This window comes from Lates calcarifer, unplaced genomic scaffold, assembly GCF_001640805.2.
Source record: "Lates calcarifer isolate ASB-BC8 unplaced genomic scaffold, TLL_Latcal_v3 _unitig_5675_quiver_1781, whole genome shotgun sequence".
In the NCBI taxonomy this organism is placed as follows: Eukaryota; Metazoa; Chordata; class Actinopteri; family Centropomidae; genus Lates; species Lates calcarifer.
In genome coordinates, this window is record NW_026117661.1 from 1 (window position 1) to 23736 (window position 23736).

A 23736-nucleotide genomic window follows, 5' to 3' on the forward strand; every position below is an offset into this window, starting at 1 on the left:
CATGGACGTCAGAGTTTATTCATCCTCAGCTCAGCAGATAAAACTTTGATTATTTGTTTATGTGCAGACTGAAAATGTGAATAAAAAAGAGGAAAGACACTCAGTAACTATAGAGCAGAAATACAGTGTGAAGCAGCTGTGATCAGTGATATTAAATCAGATTCACTCAGGAGAAGGTCAAACTGTGTTTCTCTGTTTCTGTCATTGATCACTAACATGAATCTCACCATCCTGCTGCTTTCTTTACTTCATTGTTTGTTGCTTTTTGTTCCACATCCAGACCAGAAAGTCACCAAGGCCGTCTGCCTTTACTGTGTTTGTGCACCTCATTTTGAATTTGTTCAAATGCCTGATCATTCCTGTCACATCTCAGTAAGCCCGGCTGAGTCTCATGGAAGAGAACATGAACCTCAGAGACGACGTTTCGATACTTTTCACACCATTTTCTTCCATCAGGTGAATAGTCGACTTCTCTGGTGTGATGCATCATCACTAAGATGACAGGTTTCTGACTCTGAGACACTGAGAGACAGAAATATGAGGACAGAGGTTAGTGATGAACTTCATGTGAAGACAAAGAGAATATTACCCTTTAATGTCTTCATGTGTCCACTGTGTTATCTTCACTTATTAACATGAAAACTGTCCTGTGTCTGCAGAGCAGTGAAGAGAAATGTTTCTGCTGCTAAATCTGGAATATGTACTGAAACATTTTTACCACAAGAGGGCGACGACATTTTAAGAAAATGAAACAGTCTGACGTGACAACAACATGAGAGAAAAAACAGTGACTGAATGAATGAGCTGTGCACATTTCACTATAAGAACAAGTGGAAACACGTCTGATCATTACCTTCCTCACGTCTCATGGCTGCCTCCACATCTGATCCAACACGAGACGTGATTGGACAGAAGACAATGATGACGTAGCAGTCCTGAGGATCTGTGGTCACCTCCATCAGTGTTGCTGTCCATCTTTTATTCTTTACTTGCTCCAGTATGACGTCATCAGCACCAAAGGTTTTACCAGTGACAACACTGTAGAGCTTCACTTTATAGGTACAGCATGAATATGACGATGGAGATTTAGCTGCTGAAAGATGAACAAACTGTTAATGTTTATACATTTACAATAATAAAACTGAAATCCTAATGATCCTCTCTGAAGATCGACTGAACATTCCCACAGACCTGCACAAAGAACGGTGTTATGGGTAACCACAGAGCTCCACATAAACAGACATCTGTAGAAGAACTGTGATCAGAATCAGTGTCCAAATGTTTAAAAAATATCCTGATGTTAACATCTTAATCCCTTAATCCCCGTTTTCTCTCTGGTTCTGCTGCCTGCTGTCGACCTCTGCTGCTCCCTGACTTCACGTCCTGTTTATCTCTGCCGGCTTCAGTCTGCTGATCCTGAATAAAGCTGAACCTTTTCTCTGAGCTGAGACCTGGCTGGACTCCTGACCTGACCGTGGTCATGAATTCAGTGTAAATATAACAGAGTATTCAGAGGAGTGGTGTGCTGGTTTCTCAGTGATGAATAAATGAATAAATAATGTGATAACCTTTGTTAGATTTTTGAGGTTTGAAATGTTCCTTCAAAACTCTTCAGATGTTCCTTCATATGACCTACGAGGTCCACCAGATGCTCAGAGTTTTCTGGGATCTTTTTCATGTCGTTCACCAAACGTTCAGCAGCTGCAGGGAAAACAGACAGAGAGTGTTAAAGTTTTACATGGTATGATCAGAGAAGTCCTGATCAGGTTCAGATCGGAGTCCTTTAATACAGAGACTCTGCTGACAGAGACTCTGATACTGAATCCATGTAGATTCAGTCTGTCTGTGAGGAAACAGCTGTAGAGACTAAACCATCAGCTCTCTGATCCAAAATGAACGTCCTGATTCAAAGCTACAAAACTGATCAGTTTAACTGATTGATCTGATCTGGATCAAAGTTTAACTCCTGAAACTGACCTGAGATCAGCTGATGGTGCATTAGAGAGGAGGTCTCACTCTGTAGCAGTTGTTGAAATATAGAAACACTAATGTATGGTGGTGTCACAGAGTGAGGCTTCTTCCATCATAAAAAATCTCTGACTGAGTTCAGAGTGATCCTGATCCTGAGGACTAATCAGGAGATCTCAAGCTGTTTTATCAAAATAACATGTTAGAACAATAAATGTAAATTATTGTACATACATGAATACAGTTGATCTGGTATCAAGCCTCTCAGTTCCTGTAAGACCTCGTCCAGGTTCACTTGGTCCTCACTCAGTGACACCCAGTCCTGAAGACATGAAGACATGTAAACATTGGAGGTCACAGACCAGAACACTGTAACTGTTTTACGTATAGGATCATTAAAGTCTCCAGAGCTCTGACTGATGGAGGTTTACTGCAGATGAAGGTGGAGGAAGGACCAGAGAGCCTCTATTGATCAGTACAGAAATCAATCAGATCAATCAGCTGAGGTCCAGACAGGCTGGTACTCAAGACAGTTCAGTTCAGTCCAGACCAGGTCAGAAGAACCAGAACCAGGTCCAAGTATCAACTCTGGTCTTGGTCCTAGTCTGTTTAAAGAAGATGTTCCCACGTTCAGACACGTTAGTCCTGTTTCTTCACCTCTGTTACAGACTGTAAACTCTGTTTCTGAACGTTCATGTTTCAGATTCTCTCTGATCCCACAGCTCAGTAAAAGCCTGACTCTCACTCTCACCTCTCCACAGGTCCTGTTCTGGTTGGAGGAGGCTGGCTGATATTTATCTGTGACCTCCACCCCAGCATCAACCGGCACCTGAATGTTGCTCCCACATTTTGGACACTCCACTGAGAGTGTCTGATGGTCTGAGTCTGACTCCTGTGGACAGAGAGAAGTGATTCAGGACAAAGGACTTAGACCAGGTGTGTATGTGTGTGTGTGTGTGTGTGTGTGTGTGTGTGTGTGTGTTGGACACACAGGTGAACCATGGCGACTGCTTCACCTGGTTGAGCAGCTTCTGGATTCAGAGCTGCTGCAGTAAACATACACATTACATTTCTGTTCAATGACCTATCCCCACTCGTTTCTGATGCAGAAGAAGGTTTGATTCATCCATTCATTATCTATATCACTTATCCATAAGGGTCATGGGGGATGGAGCCAATCCTAGCTGACATGGGGGGGAGAGGTGGGGTACATCCCGGACAGATCAACACTCAACACTACCAATCGCAAGTCAACCCAGAACTTATTTTGTCATTCCAGTACGGAGTCTATAATAAAAGTAACATAGTAAAGTAATATAATAAAGTGTTAATACTTCAAGTACGAGTATCTGACTGCTCTTAGTTACAGTACATGAGTAAATGTAATCAGTTACTTTCCACCGCTGAGGAGTGAAACAAGTTTTCTTACAAACAGGAAGTAAACTCACCTGTGTGTCGCCATCAGGATTTGATGATGTCGTCTCCATATCATCTGGTGATCGGTCATCTGGATCAACAGAGGTACCTTCAGCTGTGGACACAGGTGTGACGTGTGATTACAGAAGTTCACCCTGTAAGCAATAACGCTGCTCATGATCCAACGATGCCTGAGGTATTAATCAGTAAATATGGTGTGTAAGCAACAGTGGAAAATTACTGGATGAGACCTTTAAATACAGATACCCGGTCTAAACACAGAGCATGTGCTGCTCGTAGGGTCCACGATGAGATGGGGGCCTCATTTCATGTGAGGCCGTCGCTCAGATACCTGCAAGTCAAATCAGCTGGTCTCAGGTCTGTCAGCTATGATATCGCACACATTGCTGCAATGATTGACAATCAACACCTGATCAATCACTGATCAGAGCAGGACACTACTGCATGAGAAGACACGTCGTCTGAAAGACATTAATAAAAGACAGTAAAAGGGGTTTCAGCAGCTCAGTCCAACTCAGACAGATTCACAGTGTGTGTTTGTGTGTGTTGGGGGGGGGGGGGTCATGATTCCTGATTGAACACAGGTGGTTTCTGTTGTCACTGATTTCTCAGGATGTCCTGGCTTGTACGGTCATTAACGAGGCCAAACATCATTTTCCTGGGAAATGTTTTGATGAGGGTGATCCAGGGAGGGGGTCTGTTCTGCTGGATGACAGTTTGGTTTGGTGGTCTCTATCTCAGCCACAGGTCGCTGACTGAAGTCATCAACGCCACTTTCACATCAACCTGAAAGGTTGAGGTCAACTGAATTCTCAAAAGGATTAAAGAGCATCTGCACCTGAATTCACCTGTGGGTTCAGACGCTCTGTTCAGGAAGGTAAATGAGAGAAGAGGGGTCCGTATGTGACCACACTGAGGTCCCACTTCATTTCACCTCAGCAAGACACACAGTGTCTGTACCTGATGTTCAAAGCTCTGAAACAGTCAATCTGTCCTGTGAGAATCACTTCAGTCTTAAAGAGAAAAAACCTCCAGACACAAACGTTGGACACTCATCAGTCTCACAGCCTCTAACTCTAACACTCTGAGTCTCAGCACTGTTTACTGAGTAATGTGATCAGAGGAATCCTCACCTGAGTGCTGCTGTCTCCTCTTCATCCTCTCTCTGTCGCAGCTCTGCAGAGAAGTGGAAACAAACATGAGCCACAGACTCTTTATATAAGGGTCCCTCCCTCTGTTATCATTGGCTGATTCCTGTTTCATGTGACTTTGAAGAAATCACACAGCTTCTCTCAAACCATGACTTGCAAGAAATCAATGTCCCCACAAATATAGGTGAACAAGGGAGTGTGTGTGTGTGTGTGTGTGTGTGTGTGTGTGTGTCTGTGTGTGTGTGTGTGTGTGTGTGTGTGAAAGCCAGAGATGTTCCTACGAAGCGATGGATTTATTTTAAGTCACATGGTTTGTAGAGAGGGAGGAACCTCGATATAAAACCAGTCTGATTTCACTGTTCTCCACTTTGCTGCAGAACTACAACAGGAGGAGGAAGATGGCAGAGCGACGCAGACGCAGTAAGGATGTTTCTCTTCTCATTATTCACTTTATTCAGTTTACTCAGTGAGGTGTGATGACTGATGGACTGTTGTTGTTGATCACTGCAAACATGGTTCTACTCTGTTTAGACTGAAGTCAGATTTTGTTTGAAGACGAGTCAGATAACAGATCATTATGTGCAGTGTGTCTGTACCACCTCAGAGCTGAGTTACATGACTGCTGCTGCTGCTTCACAATAAAAGCTTTCAACAGGCAACAGACACAGAGGCTTTTATTGTGAAGCAGCCAGAGGAGACGTGATGCAGTGCTGATTGTCCCTGATCATTAAAACTACAGTCAGATCGAGGGTCAGGAGACAGGTCAGTGTTTGAACAGATTCAGAATCAGTTAGTAACTAATGAGAGTCACTGTTTTCTAACCAGCAGTCTCAGCTGTTGGTTTACACACTGTTCATTCAGATGTCAGCTCTGGAACATGTCGTACATGATCTTCTTTATGTCGTCTTTTCTCTCTACAGGGAAATCCTGGTGGTGGCCATTCATTGAGTCTGAACCTGGTAAGAGCCACATCAGGTGATGCTGGTGCTGCAGCGTTTCTAACTGTAAACTTTGATTTTAGAAACTCAAACAAGAAAATTCAGCAGAAACTCAACAGAGTTTAAACTCTGAGTCAGTGTTACTCTGCAGTATTTTCATTTTACTTTGTGTTCAGACTTCACACCATGTTTACATGTTTCCTACATGTTTTTCTTGTAGAACCTGAACCTACGCCTTCTCCCAGTAAGATATGAAGTCTTTTTCCTGATTTCTCATTATTAAGACACAGTGATGATCTGTGTTGATGAACTTCTCCTCAAACATTTCCTCATTTCTTTTCAGCTTTTAAGGAACCCTGGAGGAAAATATCTTGGGGGTGAGTTTACTGACCCATGCTCAGTGCTCAGTGTTTCCCCTGTTGGCCCATATTGTGATGACGTCTGTAAAACTGTTGAAACTCTCTTCTCCAACAGTTTAACAGACGTCTCTGTTATGATGGAGTTTTAGCAGTGAGGCTGAGTGTTGGCTCAGTGTCCAGCTCTCCATCACACCTCCATGGTGGTGACTCTGTAAAAGACCCTAAACTTTCCTGACACCACAGAGTCCTGCAGCCAGATGAGACTAAAACTGCATTTTAACACTCCACCACTCATTGGACCTGTCAGTGTGGAGGATGGTATATAAAGAGAAGAAGTGCAGTTTTACCAGCTGTCTCCAACTGTTAACACATAACACACTGATTAATGTCTACACCACAACAAACTGCCTCCATCTCGACCAGCGAATACACTTCAGTTTATCCACAAACCTGACGGCCATGTTTGTTTGTTGATCTCTTCAAACCAGTCAGCAGGTGTTACACCATGAAGAGTGGCCACAGGGGGGCGCTGTTGCATGGATGTCACCCTGTGCTTGTGGTTGTTGCTCTTAGTGTGATTCAGTCTTTAAACAGGTGAAAGAAAGAAAATGCACAACAGCATTGAGATGCTGAGTATTTCTGTTTAGCACAGAGTCACAGTTTCTGATGATTTTCACTCTGTTCTGCCACATTCAGCCTGTACCTGGAAATAAATACGTCACTCAGTATTTGTCAGGTGCTTTGTGTTGAGTGACGGTCATCAGACAGTGTAGCCTTTCTGTGCTAATGTCAGGTATTTAACCTTTCTCTCACCTGTTTCAAAGACTGACTGACTTTAATCCTAATGAACATCTGAGCAACAGCACCCCCTACAGTCTCACAGTTTCAATCACATTTAAAAAATAATTTAAAAGGTAAGTTTTCAGTTACGGTTTTCTTTCATGATACAAACAGAAAATTATTTGATTTGTGTTTTTTAAAATCAAATAACCCTTTTATCTAATTTTTAAAACTTTAGTTTCTGAAAGGAAACCAAAAAGTGCACACTGTTTTACTTTAACCTTTCTTTAGTTTGGTCATTTTGTTTGTTTTTGTTTATTTCGTTTTACTTCATTTTATTTGCTGCATGTCTGTGTTATCAATGCAAGCTGATAAGTTGTTAAAATGATTCATTAAATCTGAAATATCCATTTTTTAACAGAGAGAAACAGAGGGATCTTCAGTATGTGCAGGAGTACAGGCCTGAAAACGGAGACATTAAACATCTGCGAATTCTTCTGTACGGGCCTGTCGGAGGCGGAAAGTCCAGCTTCATCAACTCTGTCAGCACCGTCATGCGAGGCAGGACAACTATTCCTGCTGCAGCCAGTGCAACCACCTCCGACACAAGCTTCACCAGACAAGTAAGAAAACTTTAGATTTGTGTTGCAACATTAAGCATGGCATCTGTGATCAGGCTGTTAAAGAGCTCATGTTAGGTCAAGTCAATTTTATTTATATAGCGCCAATTCACAACGGAAGTTATCTGGAGGCTCTGTACATATAGAGCAGGTCTAGACCGTCGTACTCTTTATCTTATAAAATTTACAGAGAGAGACCCAACAGATCCACCATGAGCAGCACTAAGCAGCTGTGGCAAGGAAACACTTCTCCGCAGAACCGGACTCAGGGTGGGCAAGAGGGGGGTGGGGGGATGGGGTAAACATGGTGAGGGAGAGGTAAACAGACAAGAACCAGAGACCGCATCAGGGTACAAGTAAGAATAAAATCTAAAAAAGATGGCCTGAATCCCCATCCTGGTTTCCCATCATCCAGTGATAAGAAACCAATACAGAGGAACCTTTCATCCCCAAACCAGATCACCCATGTGCACACTGAGGAGTACATGACCAAGTCAAAGGTCAAATAACCAGTTCAGAGGATCAACTCTAATGGATGCCGGGCCATACTGACTGTAGGAAGAACAAAAAGGGAGGCCACACAGGGCAGGTATGAGCAGACGAGCCTCCCATCTCCACCTACCACCCAACTCCCACTATCTGCAAAAGCAGGCAGAGTGGGAGGGGTCATCACACGCCCTGCCTTAAGATGGAGGTCTTCAGTAGTCTGCCAACCCCATCCATCGGACATCAACACTGGAACCTGTGTCTGACAAAGGTAACACAGAGCCCACGATAATGAGTCCAGGTTCTCTGGATCTCTCAGACCACTGAAACGTACCCATCAGACACATGACCATAACCAGCGTCAGCTGTAGATCTGAGCTGTGTCGGGCAGGGAGACAGGAGCCAAGGTACAGGTGTCAGCTGGGCCACCAACTGGAGATAAGGTGCAGGTGTCAGCCAGACCGTCAACTAGAGTTCAGGGAGCGGTGACTACAGAAGAAACTCTTTGACCAAAAACCCTCACGCTGGAACAGGTCAGCTGTGGTGGTCAACACAGGGGCAGCCGAGACTTTGATCCAAGAACTCATGCGTAAAGCCGACACAGGAAGAAACCGGATATCGACCAGGGTCCCGATGCTCTGTTCTGGCTAGGACAGATAACTCAGGAACTGATGAAACTTTGACTGGACCCCATGACACTGGAACAGGTGAGATGTCAACCAGACCAGGTGACACAGGAGCAGTCGACTGGGCGGTCAACAGGGCAAATGAGGCTCGGGAGAACTGAGGCTCTGAGCTGGTGGCCAGCCCGGCCTCAGGATGACTGGACAGGAAGGGTTCGACACAACTGGGCACCTGAGACTCAGGGTTGCTGGGCAGTTGGGGTTCAGAGAGTCTAGACATTGAAGACAACTTAAAAGATAGTTAGCCAGGGGCTGTCACTCCTCCCCCCTTAAAATCAGTGTCAGCCGACCAATCAAATTTCACCTTGGCCTTGAGCAGTTCAGTGACAGGGAACATGACTGTAATGAAGAAACTGCTATAATAACCAACTAAAGTTCCTTTTGGTTTGCTTGGTGGTTGATACTCAGTGACTGTCCTGACCTTCACACAATCCTGTCCCACACGGCCCACAGAGACGTCTTATAGGAAACATAATCTGGACAACAAACACCTTGTCTGTGAACATTTTACTGATAAGTTCAGTATCATTGCTGTTGATATTTAGTTGTATATTAATGTAACAGGATTAGAACAATGTGTCTTGGACTGTGTGGCTTCAATCTGCTGCTTCTTTGGTGATTTTATCCACCAGAGCAAATGAAATATTCAAGGCAATTCAGAGTTCACTGAGCCGAACCCTTCACTGAATCACATGTACATGACACATCAGACTGGTCACTGGAGACACTGGATGTGTGTGTGTTTCAGTATAAAACTCATCAAATCAGAAAAGGAAGAGGAAACCCAAAGACATTTTACCCGTTCGTCTTCAATGATATGATGGGGCTGGAGGAGGGGTCGGACTCTGGAGTTCGTGCTGACGACATCAAACTGGCCATGAAGGGACATGTGATAGAGGATCACAAGGTATGACTGTCACATTATTCAATAATGCCTCTTTGTGGATATTCTCAGAGAAATTCAGTGGACTAGTATATAAAGGTTTTAAGGTTTACTTGAGTTTTAGCTGCAGATGAATCTATGAAATATTCTGTGTAATTTTGTTTCTGATGGGTGAGTAAAACCACTGATTAAACCGGTGGGTGCTCTTTGGAAAACTGCCTGAGCAGTAAGAAAGAGTTCAGACTCTTGGCAGATGTATTCCAGGTTTTATGGTCAGTCATAAATGTCCAGTCCAACCAGTGTCCCTGAACTTGAACCATGGTTTTGTGTTTATTTTGCTGTACATGTTCTTGTAAAGCACCTTAGTCTTTCTATCTACATCATGATGTAATTGTGTTTTCCACTGTTTTCCAGTTCAACCCAGCATGTCCTCTGTCAGATGAAGACCCAGGCTACAACCAAACACCTTCTCCAGACGACAGAGTTCATGTCCTGGTTTGTGTGATTTCTGCAAACTCCTCAGAGATCAAGGAGCCAATTCTGCAGAAGATGAGTAGCATCAGAGAGACAGCAAGAGACCTGGGTAAGATCAGAGATCTCAGAGGGTTGTTTCACAGAGGAGGATTTACTCACAGTCACTGTCTCTTACATGACTAAGGATTTATCAAATTAAATTCACCCAGCAGTTCCTCTGTGAATCCTTGTGAATTCATTTTCAGGTTCAACATTGGTTGACAACTAAAGTCTAAAGTCACTCAGTCTGGTCAGCTTCTGTTGTGTGAGAAGCAGAAACTGAAGTCTATGAAATGTAAGTTAAATGCATGTGACACATTGAATGAAGAGCCACAGCCTCCTGAACTTCACCTGCTGCTGACTCCAAACACTGAAGCTCCTGATTCACAACTATGAAGCAGTCACTGACAGTGAAGTTTCCTGCTTCCTCTCCAACAAATTAGCTCGTTCTTGAACTGGTTCAGTTCAGAGTTCTTGAAACCTTGGTTCTATCCAGTGAACCAGCCTGTGTTTTCCACCAGTTTTGAGTGAAACCACTATAATGTAGCCCTCCCACTCAACTCTCATTTGCTACAGAATTGTCATGTCTCAGGATTTGTCCTTTACCTCACACATAAAACAAACTTCTAGGACTGCCTTTTTTCATCTGCGTAACATCTCCAAAATTAGACATTTTCTGTCCCAAAAAGATGCAGAAAAACTAGTCCATGCATTTGTTACTTCCAGGCTGGACTACTGTAATTCATTATTATCAGGCTGCCCCAACAAGTCTCTAAAGACTCTGCAGCTGATTCAAAATGCTGCAGCACGACTACTGACAGGAACTAGGAAAAGAGATCACATTTCTCCTGTGTTAGCCTCTCTACATTGGCTCCCAGTCAAATCTAGAGTAGAATTCAAAATCCTCCTCCTCACGTACAAAGCCCTTAATGGTCAGGCTCCATCTTACCTTAAAGATCTCATAGTCCCCTACAATCCCACCAGGACTCTGCGCTCCCAAAATGCTGGTTTACTGGTGGTTCCCAGAGTTTCCAGGAGTAGAATGGGAGGCAGAGCCTTCAGTTATCAGGCTCCTCTACTGTGGAACCTTCTCCCAGTTTCGGTCCGGGAGGCAGACACCCTCTGCACCTTTAAGAGTAGGCTTAAAACTTTCCTCTTTGATAAAGCTTATAGTTAGGGTTGGCTCAGGCTTGAACCATCCCTTAGTTATGCTGCTATAGGCCTAGACTGCCGGGAGATCTCCCATGATGCACTGAGCTCCTCTCTCTCTCTCTCTCTCTCTCTCTCTCTCTCCACTCAATATGGATTCATATCCCATGTTACATGTTACTAACTCAATATGTCCCCTTTCCTGTAGTATTGTGCTCTTCTGTCTCTGTCTCCTCTTCTATCTCTTTCTGCAGGTATTTCTTCCTCTGGAGCTGTAGAGTCTGATCTGTGATGACAAGTCTCCTGCTGCTCCTACAACTCCACTCAACACCTGCTGCTAGAATTAGAAATTACTTATACTGCTATTAGTTGTATTGCTATGTTAGCAGTTAATACTTTAATTATCACTACTATCACTACTACTGCTGTATTACTGGCCTCATCTTACATCTGATATGGAACCTGTGTTATGCTATGTTCTTCTTTCGCTATTCTCTACCCCCTCTCCCTCCCCCCCTCTCTCTCCTTCTTAACCCAACCGGTCGAGGCAGATGGCCGCCCACCCTGAGTCCGGTTCTGCTCGAGGTTTCTGCCTCTTAAAAGGAAGTTTTTCCTTGCCACTGTCTCCTAGTGCTGCTCATGGTGGGATTTGTTGGGTCTCTCTCTGTAAATACCTATTTTAAAGAGTACGGTCTAGACCTGCTCTATATGAAAAGTGCCTTGAGATGACTGTTGTTGTGATACGGCGCTATATAAATAAAATTGAATTGAATTGAATTGAAATGGCAAACCCCTTTACACCTGTTAACACCTTAAGCATGGAAGGTGAATTGGAGAGAGTCTACTAACATATTAACTTTGGGATATATGTTAACGAGAGCATACGACCCTGCCTAGGGTGCAGAGAGGCCTGGTTAGCTGATTTTATAGCTAGACTGTCTATGTGAGCTTACAACGTCCCACGCAAACCTTTAACACACCATAGCCCTGCCAATACCACATTCAAACACAAATATACATTGCAACAACATGAGATGTTTATTAACAGAAAACCAATCACCCTTTGAAATGACCTGGTGACTCTATAAGTCAATAAAATAAAATAATAATACCTGGGCTTTTGTAAAACTCAGTTATGGTACCATGTCGTTGTACTCACTAATCCTTGGAAATTCAGAAATGGTTAGCAGCACTTTCCTCAAACCCTCTGTTCAGTGAAGAAAGGTGATATGAGATGGAGAAACCAGTCCTGAGGACATGTCCATGTGCAACAGCACGTCCTCTGGCAGCAGCGAAGTCCCGAGCGCCCTCTACAGCAGCAGCAGTAGCAGCATGCGTGGCGGCAGCATGTAGGCTTGGGGCACACTATGCAGAAATTCACAAAACTAATAAACTCACTATTCATTCCCAGACACTGTTCATATTCTCACCAGTTCACATAATGTCCATACTCACCCAGAAACCTCGGCGCAAAATATTCTCCCTCACACACACCGTCTCCTTCTTCTCCTCATTAGCGGGAACGAGGCTAACCAGCATTAATACACAACAGAAAATGGCGTCGCCGACATTTAGTATAGTTTCCGGCTGAAACAGCTCCGAACATGGCTCACTCTTACATTTTGTGACGGGTAACACACAATAAAATACTTTCAAATACCTCAACTAGCTCTTTCGTTGTGTCTTATTCTTTCCCTCCTTTCTCCCGTTACTAGCCCGAGCCTCGTCTCCTTTCTTTTTTTAGTCCCACCCCCTTCTCAGAATCCGGTAGGTAATTGACGCTCACCTTTGACAGGCACGGATTGGCTAATAATAGATTGACACTTGGTTACTCAATTAAAGAGGGAACATCATGAGACATTCACAGACCGTTAAGAACATGGGACATTTTACTACCTTCCCAAATAAAGTACCATTATGAATTTCTCCACATTAATGCAAACTTATTTCACAACAGCAGCAACTTGACAAACGATATTTCAAAATATACTGCATACTTGTTAACCAAACACATGTTTAAAGAAACAAAATATTATCATTTGTAGCAGGGCACTACAATAATTATTCACAATGGGAACAGTGACCTGTAAAATAGGACACACCCACTGATGTCACCATGGTTCACACTTCACACACTATTTTTTGGTTCCAACTGAGAAGCAGCTTTTTGGGTTCCAAACCAATTTATTTTTGGTCAAAATTAGGTGCATGAACCAGACCAGAACCACTTTAAAAGTGAAAGTAATGCCAGAATTTTGTGTTTATAATCCCAGTAATTATGTCTCTAATGTAAAACACCAGAGGGTTTAGTTTCTATCTTGCCTCATGATATTCTGAGCTGCAGAGACAGAAGAAGATTAAAGGCATCAACACTGTCGGGATCTTTTAAAAAGCAGCTACAACCATCATTATGTGTTAAACTGTTTGACATGTGGAACATCTGGAACAGCCGTCAGTTTAACCAGAGACAGTCACAGTCAGACAAACATTAGTTTAAAGACCAGGTCTCCAGTTCAACTTAAACATCTGAAGCATCAGATACCCTGAAACCAGATCTCAGTGAGCCTCAGCAGATCAGTCGTTAGTGAAAATAATCTGCAGCTCTACTCAGAACACTGAGCTAATCTCTGTGTCTGCAGGAATTCCTCAGATGGCGATCGTCACCAACATCGACACAGCCTGTGGTGAAATCGAAAAGGATCTGAAGAACGTCTATAAGAGCAAACACCTGAGGAAGAAGGTGAGTTGTTCTGTCGACGATGGTGTGATTGAGTTTTCTAAATGTTGTCTCCAGATGAGCAGAGGTCAGAACGTTGTTTCTTTAACATCAGATGAAAGACTTCAGCTCAGCTGTGGGAATCCCAATGAACTGCATCTGTCCGGTGAAGAACTACAGTGATGAGATCGAGATCGATGATGACGTGGACTCTCTGATCCTGAGCGCTCTGAGACTCATGATCCACTTTGGAGACGACTTCATTGAGGACATGTGAAACATATTTACATGTTCAGTGTCATCAGTTTGCTTTTATTGCAGCTGTCTGTGTCTGATGGGAGTTCATCCTTTCCTGCATTCACTTCCCACAGGGAGGACTGTACTGATACAGTTATACATACATCATGTAGGAGTGAGGTAACTGCACACTGATGAAGTCACAGATACAAAATATATTCATTATTTGACAACACTGATGGCAACATTTCAATCATGTTAACGCTTGGCTATTAAATATGCTGCTATTACTTATTTCAATTGTTTTTATTTAATTTCTTATGATCATTATTTTTGTTTTTTGCAGCGGTGGTTACAGATGTTTGTTAAAATGTTTAAAATGTTGCTTTCACTCTGAGTAAAGACGTCCTCATCAGTAAAGACAGTAAACACATGTTGAAGACACTGCTGCTGCTGGAGAACAGGTATGATTATAATGCTTGTGTTTGCTCTGAGAGGTCAACGACTCACAGAGTAATGTAAAAATGGAGCCACAGATCCTCATCACTGCTGTGCACCATTTCCAGAGCTCTGTGGTCCATGACTGATGATGGATCAATGGAACCCAGTGTTTCTGAGTGTAAGTCTTCTTTAGTTCTGTATGTATTTTATACACATTACCCTTTAAAATAGTGTCAAAGATCTACAGTATCATTTTCTCTTGTTTTATTGGCACAATGGAGCCACCAACAGTTCCTGTCCTCTGCTGAAACACATCACCTACAACAACACTGAAACAGTATAGTACAGAAAGGTCGTCTGCAGCTGGACACATCTGTTCGTTGATCACCCTATCAATAATAACAGAGGTGGTGTTTCCAATCAAACATATGTGCTGTTTCAGTTGTGTCTAACAGTCCTTTGAGGAGACAGGGTTGTTCAGTGCAGCTAAACATCACTTCACAGCAGAGTCTGTGTTTTCTGAACTGTCTGGTGTATTTAATTTGAGGTGTGAAATATCTACTAATACTTTGACCCAGTTTAGTTTAGAAACTGAATGAGACAGTTGTGACTAAAGATAAGAGAAGAACAAGGAGCCATGGAGATGGAAGGTCTGGATTATCAGTCAACTACACTGAGAATCCTTCATCACACTGAGGGGTGGTTAGGGTTAGGGTTAGGGTGTGGTGCTATAAACTCATGGGAGGCATTAAAGATGGTGATGAGATACAAACTGGTTGTGGCTTTGTAACATTTTATTTATGACATTATCACATCTAACATGTTCACCATGTCTAACAAACAGGAAATGACCTCCTCTCAGATCTCTGACAGTCAGTTTACTGTGTGTGATCTGATCAGTACAATTATTAAACGTGTCTGAGGTCATTCAGAAAGAGGTGAACCTAAACACAGCTCAGTGTCCACATCTGCTGCTCAGCTTCTGCTGTTGTATTTATAGACAAACACTCTCACTGTCGTCATTTTTTACTTTTGGTCATAGATTTACATTATATCACATCCAAAGTTTGTGATCAACTTTTTATTCTACTCATTTGAGGCATTGAGGCAAAATGTTCACTATCAACATGTTTTCACTAGTTTTCCAACAATATACTGACTGAACCATTTTCCTCTTTAGACCCTCAGCTCTGTGTTCAGGCTCAGAGGTTCAGGGACTCAGGATGTGACATTAATATACAGAACCAGTCAAAAGTTTGGACACACCTTGTCATTTGATGGTTTTTCTTGAAACAAAAAAGTCTTAAACAAACCAGAGTATGTTTTATATTTTAGAATATAAAGCCATCATCGAAGCAAAAAGTAGCTCCTTTAAAGAACCCAGTTGACTGTGATACAGATGTTTAGGTAACTAATCTTTTGTTAGAAAAGAAGCAAATATTGATACGACACTGGCAGATTCTTCCACTGTCTCATATTAGACGACATGCAGAGCAGTTAGAGGATGACTGGTGTTTAGAAAATCTGTTTGCTTACTGAAGGACATGCTGCAGGATGGTGATACTTGTCTGTTTGAATGTAGCTGCCTCTATGCCTTCATTTGTCTGTATTAAACACTTTTACAGTCACAGTGTGAATGAACTATCTGATTAGTCTTGTTGGCTCTTTTTTCCTTGTTGTTTAAGAAGAGGCATATGGTTTCAGTGCTTTTTAATATTTAACACATGGAATTCCTGAACTGAAATCAGTTGGTGTAGAGTATAAAATAAAAAGGTGCAAACTTGAAGATGTTGGTGATGCTGAGACTGAGCAACGGTTGATTGGTACTAGGTACTGTACTTAAATTCAAATTTTATGTACTGGATTATTTCTGTTTTACAACACTTTATACTTTTATTTAACCACATCTCAGAGGCAAATATTGATTTGCAGATGCAAACGTTACCAGCAAAACATGAGTGGTTTAAAAACTGTTAAATGTTATTATAAATTAAACATAAGAGATGAAGTTAAGTCTGTCTTCTAACAATAGTCAGGTGTCCACATGAACAGTGGAGTAGGTTTTGCTCACTGTAATCATTCCTCCCTGTCTTTCAAAGTTCAAAGTTGTGACGCTAAAATGGAAAGATCGTTGGAGATCAGGTAAAACATCATTAGGTCCATGTCAGTGATACTTTGACACTAGTAGGGACATGTTGGAACTGTCTGTATCCAAATCTACAGCCATGCATTAGCCTGTTTTCTGTGGACCACAGGCAGGCTGGGATTGTGTTAAAGTCTTCAGGTAACATGTCGTTCTGTTTGACACTGACAGTGGAGGTGAATGGAAATCAAAGAAACATTTTACATTCAAGAGACAATAATGAAGTTTATTCTCCTGTGAGATTTTTCCTTTGCGAACCAGTAACATCAGCACATGGAAGCATAATTTATCCAGAAGTTAGAATCAATCAACATTATTTGCTTATTCATGATGAAGTTTATGATTAGATTATGAAGTACACTGTTATCTAGACAGGTCCAGCGCTGGCTCTGATCTCATGTTGTACATTGGTTGTTGTACTTTGAAAACCTCAGAATGATTTTGTCATTTGCGCTGGGAATGTAACACCCAATACCTACAAATGAGATCCATACAGTGTATTAGAATCTGATGTGCAGTATAAATACAAGAAGAAAGACTTTTTCATAGTGGACTTGCCAACATCAGGTCTTATGGTTTTGTCATCTGGAGTCTCCACCAAGAGCTCCCAGTATGTGTGGTCTTCAGCACTTCCAGCCACACCATTCACACTCTCCAGGAATGGACCATAGTTTGGATCTTCTGTGTAGGTGAACCTGAACAGAATAACAATTTACAGCCACTATAACAGCTGCCATCAGCAGAGGCTGTACTCTTCAAATGTGGCTTAACTAATCAGGAAAACATGTTTAATCAGGTCAAAAAAAGGATCTCGACAATTCTCATCCAGCTAAGATTTAGCTTAGACTGATTAGTTAATCCTGGATGAAGTTATCCTGAATAACCGTGTGCTCATTTGGAAATAAAGGCTAATGTTTGACTGAGTATTTATATGATCCCACTCACATGAGGCAGGGTGGGAAACCTCCCAGCATGCACTGCAGTCCATGAGGAAACATTTCATTCACTCATTTGGAGCAGTTTAAGTCCCACTCCACTCCAACATGTTTTGTAGGTTTTTTTTTTCTTCAGTTGGATATTTGAGCTTTGATTGTGCAGAATGATGAAGTGATCAAAGTGTTCACACATGAGATCAATTTGTGACGTTACATCTAGTTTAGTTTACAGTCAAAGTGAACTGTTGACTGTTTCCAGCAGCTGCAGTGTTGAAATTAAAAATGTTTGTCTAGTCAGAGATTCCTTAATGAGGGGGATGGAGAAGATTTTAACATTTGTATGTCACTGACTTTATTTGTTCGAGGCCCCTGTCAGACACTGTTCCTACTCAAAGCTTTGTCTTTTGTACATTCTTTAATATTTTGTTTCATAACAGTGTATTCTCTGATAAATTATAACAAACTGTTGAACACCACCACCAAGACATGCAGTGAACAGAACTCTACAGACAGACAGAAATATTTACCCATGTAATAAAAGCTCAGTATTCTCTAGTCTGCACAGAGTCACTCAGCTCAGATTCAGTTCCTCCTGTGAAGGTTTTTCTTAAATAAAGTGTTTACTCACCTACAGTCACTGTGTAACTAACCACTGTCAGGTGCTTTTGTTTTTTAAAGTATTGTAATTCCAGCATTGCTGACAGTCATGTGTACAACAACTAGTTCTAGCTGGTAGTTGATTTTATGATCTTACTTAAAGTTTGCATTGGAGTTCATGAGTCTCTTCAGTGCACCCAGCAGGATCCCTCTGTAAACCACATGAGTGGTGTAAGTCACTGGTTTGGTGTTTGGTGACTCCACCACCACACTAATAGAAACTGGAGGATGGGCTGAGAGATAGACGACACTTTGTAAAGAGATTCTTTGAAATTCAATCCTAATAATACTCATTTGAAATAATGTTTTATTCGTGGTTTTGAAGTTTACACTCAGTCAGGGTCCCAGGAAGCAGCAGCAGCAGCAGCAGGGCTGCAGAGGACAGAGCAGGCATCATCATCATCAGCAGCAGCAGCAGCTGTTGGACAGTAGACTTAGCGGACTGTGAGCAGGATGGACCAGGCTTTAAATAAAAAACAGGAGAAATACAAAAGCACATTTATAGACATTGTATGACTAGTATTTCTCATACTTACCTGCTAAATGACCTGGTACGGCACCAACGGGGAACTTTGTGTGTTGTTGCCAGATTTCTCTGATAAACAGGAACGATGCTCGATGAACTTCTTCTGTGTTATTTTCTTTCTTCTTTTACCTCCCTGCTGCATGTCTTTTGACATGAGATTTTGGTTGTGTGTTGTATTATGTACATTATATATTATTATTATTATTATTATTATTAATTTTTCTAAGAAACCCCATGTACATCAGGCCGACAAGATGCTCGGCACTGGGCTCTTCTTTTTTCTCACTGGGTTTGGACGATTAAACATAACCATCTTTAACTTGGTTGTTTGTGTTCTAATCTCTCACCTGCTCTTTTATCCTAACCCTAAACATTCAGCTGGGATGCCTAACCCTGTCTTTATCTGGGGATATGTTCTGGATATCTGCACCTTGTCCCTCCACCTGTGGTTTTACCCTAACCCCAGCTGGTGGTTTTGGATGCCTAACCTTTACTGTCCTTGGTCTGGATCACTATCTTCTGATATGTGTAGGATAAAGTGATTTCTGTCATGTGTGATTACCAGTATCTGTCATGTCAGAGTGACAGTTTCACTGGAAAACCTGTTCTGTTCTGGGAAACATTGCAATGGTAGCAACACTTAGAAACTCGGAGCATTTCAGACCCACATAACACCAGGAAGACAGAACGACAGGTGATAGAAACAATTTGAAGATAGATGTTAACACAGTGAACTGGAAAAGAGGTGACAGCCTCCCAAAGAATAGCTGCGTTATAACACGACACACGTTATCACAACTTTCCTCCTCATGTATTAATTTGATGTTCATCTATCAGCACTTTGCTTGTGAAGCTTTCTAATTAACATAGTGAGCCTTTATTCTCAGTCAAAAGTGGCGAGAACAGAGATGCTGGAAAACTTTTTACAGCCATGTATTTATGGTACCGTTCTGCTGGACCCGGCCTGACCTTAACATCCTCTGTTTGGAGTTTATACATTTTACAACTGGTCTCTTTGGTAGGTTAAGCCCTGATCCAGAAATACATTAACACATACAGAAGATTTTTAAACGAAGCAGTTATTTCCTTAGTAATGGCACTGCCAAGTTTCTCACAGATTCCAATAAATAAACCATAATTTAATGTCCAGAGATATTGTACTCATGACAAACCAAGTAGGGCAAGTATGATTTGCATTTGATTTGCAGTATGTCTTCAGATATATGAAAATATGAACTTACTCACCTTTCCTGTTGTAGAGGGAAGCAGGACTCTGCTGTAGCTGACAGGTGTAATACCTGACCTGTTTAAATACAGAGCTGGGAGACTAACTCCTCCTTTCACGACTCCCTCCACTCCTGTCACTAGTGATGTGCAGATCCATACTGAAATATCGATACCTCCGATACCAGATCTTTATGCTCTAAAATCAATTCTTAAATCAAAATATCAATACTTCAGTCATTTGAGTGAATGTATATTATTAACAGAACACAGTGGAAAGGAATTAAACTATTGAGATCTTGTCTAAATGATACACGGTTGGTGGGAACTACTTTTTCTTCTGCCTGGGTAAGTGCGTAATGCGTAATGCATGCTGCTCAGTCAGTCAGTCAGTCAGTCTGTCTGTAGACACAATGACAGACCGTAAACAGAGTCATGTGTGGAGCTATTTCAGCTCCACAAACAGCTGTTTGTGGTGTTTGTGGAAAAATGGTGAGGAGTTGTGGTGTGGTATATTTGATGGTGATGATGTGAAGATGATGAAGAGAAGCACTGCACTGCAGTAGCCTGTGAGAGGATCCGAGCCAATATGGATCTCTCTCCTAACAGCTCTAAACATCAGTATATATATATATATATATATATATATGTATGTTAGTTGTCTTTACGATTTATAGCGAGACATCGGGCTCTCACTCAATGACCTCACTTTTCCAAGAAACAGAGAGAAGGGAGGAAAGGCCCCTCCCTGTCCCTTATATGTATATGTTCATGGCTACTAACCTAAACATGAGCCAAAAGAATAGAAAGACATACATGGAGCTTCAGGCATTGCAAAAGAGTAAAAACCATATATGGAACGTCAGACACTACATATTCTCCCCCTTCGAGACTAAAAGAGTCTCGAAAAATAAAAGAATGAAACATACATGTTTGCAGTCCTCCTACACATGCTTCCTAACATAATTACAACTTTATGAAGTGTGAGAGCGAAAAACCTGTCAAGCAGCTATCATTCCTGAAATTTCCATCAAACAATCTAGACAGGAAAATTCTCTCACGGCCCCTCTGCCTCAGGCGACCACTTACAGTACTCCAGACCAATTAAAAGGAGAAATTTCATCATTAGTGTAAGGATATAACTTCAAGCAAATACATATGGAACCCTCAGAAAATAAAATCCAAACAATGTCCACTTTCAGGCTGGTCGACCCATCGCACCTTCCAATGGACCTTTTCCTGCCTAGCCCCAATTTCCCTAGGCATCAAGAAAAAAAGAAAACATCTGAGGTCCCAATGTATTTACCCAATAACAGAAAACATCATTCCTCAAACAATTAAGACTAAGGAAATATCCTAAATTTATGTATTACTCCTACAATAAAGAAAGCTCAAAAACTAAATCAAACTTATTATGTCTTACTAAGATTATCACCATCATATAAACATCCTCTATCAATATCACAGATTACAATATAATAAAACAAAATCCAATACTATGTGAATATATATATATAAAAAGAAAACATAAGAATATGTCACACAACAGCTCCTCAGCAGCGTATCGATGATGTGTTGACTCTGGATATGTATCACAGTGTCCTTGTTTTAGAGTCCTCCAGTCCATTCTTACTGTCCATATTTGAGTATCTGAATCCCTTCAGCACATAGGGATCCTCGAAGAATCAACCACCCTCACAGTGGTCTTTTCCCCCAGTATTGTTCTGGAAGAAAACACCAACCAGTATCTTTTGCAAAACAACAGATGTACATTGAAATATCAAATACAGAATACAACCTATAAATAAATGTGAAATTCACAATATCATATCATTCCAAATTATAAATCACATTTTCTATTTCCCTCCTTTGACATATCACTCTATAGTGAAAGACTAAAACAATAAAAATATCAAAATTATAATGAGATTAAATATTCAAAATGGATATGTCTCCAACAGTTCACCTTTTATCACTACTTTTTCATCACCATCTGTGTCAATCCCCTGTAACAACGGCATCTGAACTTGTTCTCCAGGCATTACAACTCCAACCCATCTCAATATCATAGCCTTCGCAAAGGTCAACAACAATGTACAAAAACAAAACATCACACTCAATGATAAAAGAACTGCCACCAAAATCTGGACTAACACTGCTCCCAGCGTCCTAATTTCTCCTGCAACCAAGCATTCACAGACCATCCAGCTCCCTCTGATGGACCAAACGCATCTCTTATACGCTTCAATATCAGGAATCAAAGTATAGCAGGCATCCCCAGTTAAATTCAAAGCCACACATAGGCCACCTTGTTTGGCCAAAATATAATCTAGAGCCATGTCATGTTTCAGCAACATCAATCTGTGACTCCTCTGGGTATTTGACAAGTAGTTAAAACCCCTGATGGTTTCATTTGCAAAGCCCTGTAGGGTGTAGGTAATATTATCAATGTGATCTGCCAAAAATACCACACCATACCATGGAAATAATCCTATGCCCCACTTCTCACCTAAACTTATCCTCCAATGTTACGACTCCAGATTGTGAAATTGCGCCAATTCCCTTTTCGTTCTGCTTCCAGAAGTAGCATCTGATTGAACTTCATCAGGTGCTTTTCCCTTCTGGACAGTAAGAACTTCATATGGGAGTTTCAATGTTGCCATAAAACAGCATCCTGTCCACCCATACGGTAGAAATATATATGCCTTATCATCACAAACCCACCAGATATCCTTGAAATTTCCAATAGTCACGTTTCCAGGCAAGATTTGATTCTGTACCATCACCATCCTACTCTGTTTGTGACGTGGTATGTGAAAAATCACCTTATACAAATTATCACCAGGCTTATGTTCATGCTTACCCAAATCCATCATATACTCATCACAATCTGACAAACATTCCAGGCCCACTATAAGTATTATTTGAACAAAAACAACTTTTAGCCCTAACAGATGTTACTTCCATTGCATCTGGAACTGTTATCATATTTTCATGCTGATCAAGTAAATTCACATATGGTAATTCCCCTAACCAAGAACAATAAAATCTAGGCTTAAAAATTCACGACAAAGCCATCATTGTATTTCTTGCTGATTGCTGCTGATACAACAGCCACGATAATGCAGAAGATTGACAAACAGTGGTTAACGGCTCTGGCGCGGTTTCTAAAATTGAAGGCGAATGTGCCTGGTGCTGGAATCTTCATTATACATGGGCAATTAAATTTCTTAACCGATCTTACAGAATGAGTTACCTGCTGGAACCATAGGTTCTTACCTGCCATGAATCTGCAATTCGTAGTCTCGAAGAATCAAAACCATATGCTTTCCACTTAATCTCTCTCTTCTGTAATGCACGATATTGATCAGTCATGTCATCTGGTGTCCAATCAAAAAAAAGTCATTTTCCTCATTGGAAACAGTTCTCTGATCTGTCACAGATAAACCTACATCATTCTCCTCCACCATCTGTTCTCTAATTTCAAAAATCTCATTACTACTGTTTACACTAGGCTTTGTCTTAAATATAGGGTTCTGGGTTACATTTACCACCTCTCTAAATTTCAAAGATATATCGGGTGTCTGTGTCATATTTATGAGTTTCATAGATGTCAAAAATGTTGTCGCTAGTGTAATATTTGTCCCCTTCGAAGTCATTTCTAAAGTAGTAGCCTGGGTTGATACATTAACTCCTTTCCTGAGCTAAAGGAGCAACTTTCATCTGTACACTATTTACCCTTGGAGTAGTTACCGTGGTGGATTCTTCCTGAACCCCTCTAACAACCATGGAAACTCCAACAGGACTCAGGTCTTTTATCATAAGTATTACCTTACGAGTTATATATCCTTCTATACAATAATTTTGAAATGGAACAAAATTAAACTCTG

At 41.4% G+C, this 23736-nt stretch overlaps 2 protein-coding genes across 6 annotated transcripts; one reads left to right on the forward strand and one right to left on the reverse strand.

The window, feature by feature from the left end:
• LOC127141593 (uncharacterized) lies at positions 1-4629 on the reverse strand. Of its 5 annotated transcripts, none has more exons than XR_007812109.1 (7): positions 4539-4629; positions 3417-3499; positions 2720-2860; positions 2203-2290; positions 854-1093; positions 228-522; positions 1-68 (listed from the first exon to the last, which is right to left on the reverse strand). XR_007812109.1 is itself a non-coding variant. In XM_051069033.1 (7 exons), exons 3-7 carry the CDS (start codon positions 3453-3455, stop codon positions 290-292), a joined length of 741 nt encoding a protein of 246 aa, XP_050924990.1. In that variant the 5' UTR covers positions 3456-3499; positions 3636-3736; positions 4539-4577; the 3' UTR covers positions 79-289. The 5 variants fall into 5 exon arrangements, 4 of the variants coding, with proteins under 4 accessions (XP_050924990.1, XP_050924991.1, XP_050924989.1 ...); XM_051069033.1 differs by lacking the exon at positions 1-68 and adding an exon at positions 3636-3736 and having other exon boundaries at positions 79-522; positions 4539-4577; XM_051069034.1 differs by lacking the exon at positions 1-68 and adding an exon at positions 3652-3736 and having other exon boundaries at positions 79-522; positions 4539-4560.
• Positions 4630-4806: 177 nt separating this feature from the next.
• LOC108875528 (interferon-induced protein 44-like) lies at positions 4807-14214 on the forward strand. The gene is made up of 9 exons (XM_018664526.2): positions 4807-4976; positions 5477-5515; positions 5715-5738; positions 5838-5871; positions 7055-7256; positions 9171-9329; positions 9720-9888; positions 13607-13707; positions 13799-14214. Exons 1-9 carry the CDS (start codon positions 4955-4957, stop codon positions 13958-13960), a joined length of 912 nt encoding a protein of 303 aa, XP_018520042.1. The 5' UTR covers positions 4807-4954; the 3' UTR covers positions 13961-14214.
• The last annotated feature ends 9522 nt before the right edge of the window (positions 14215-23736 follow it).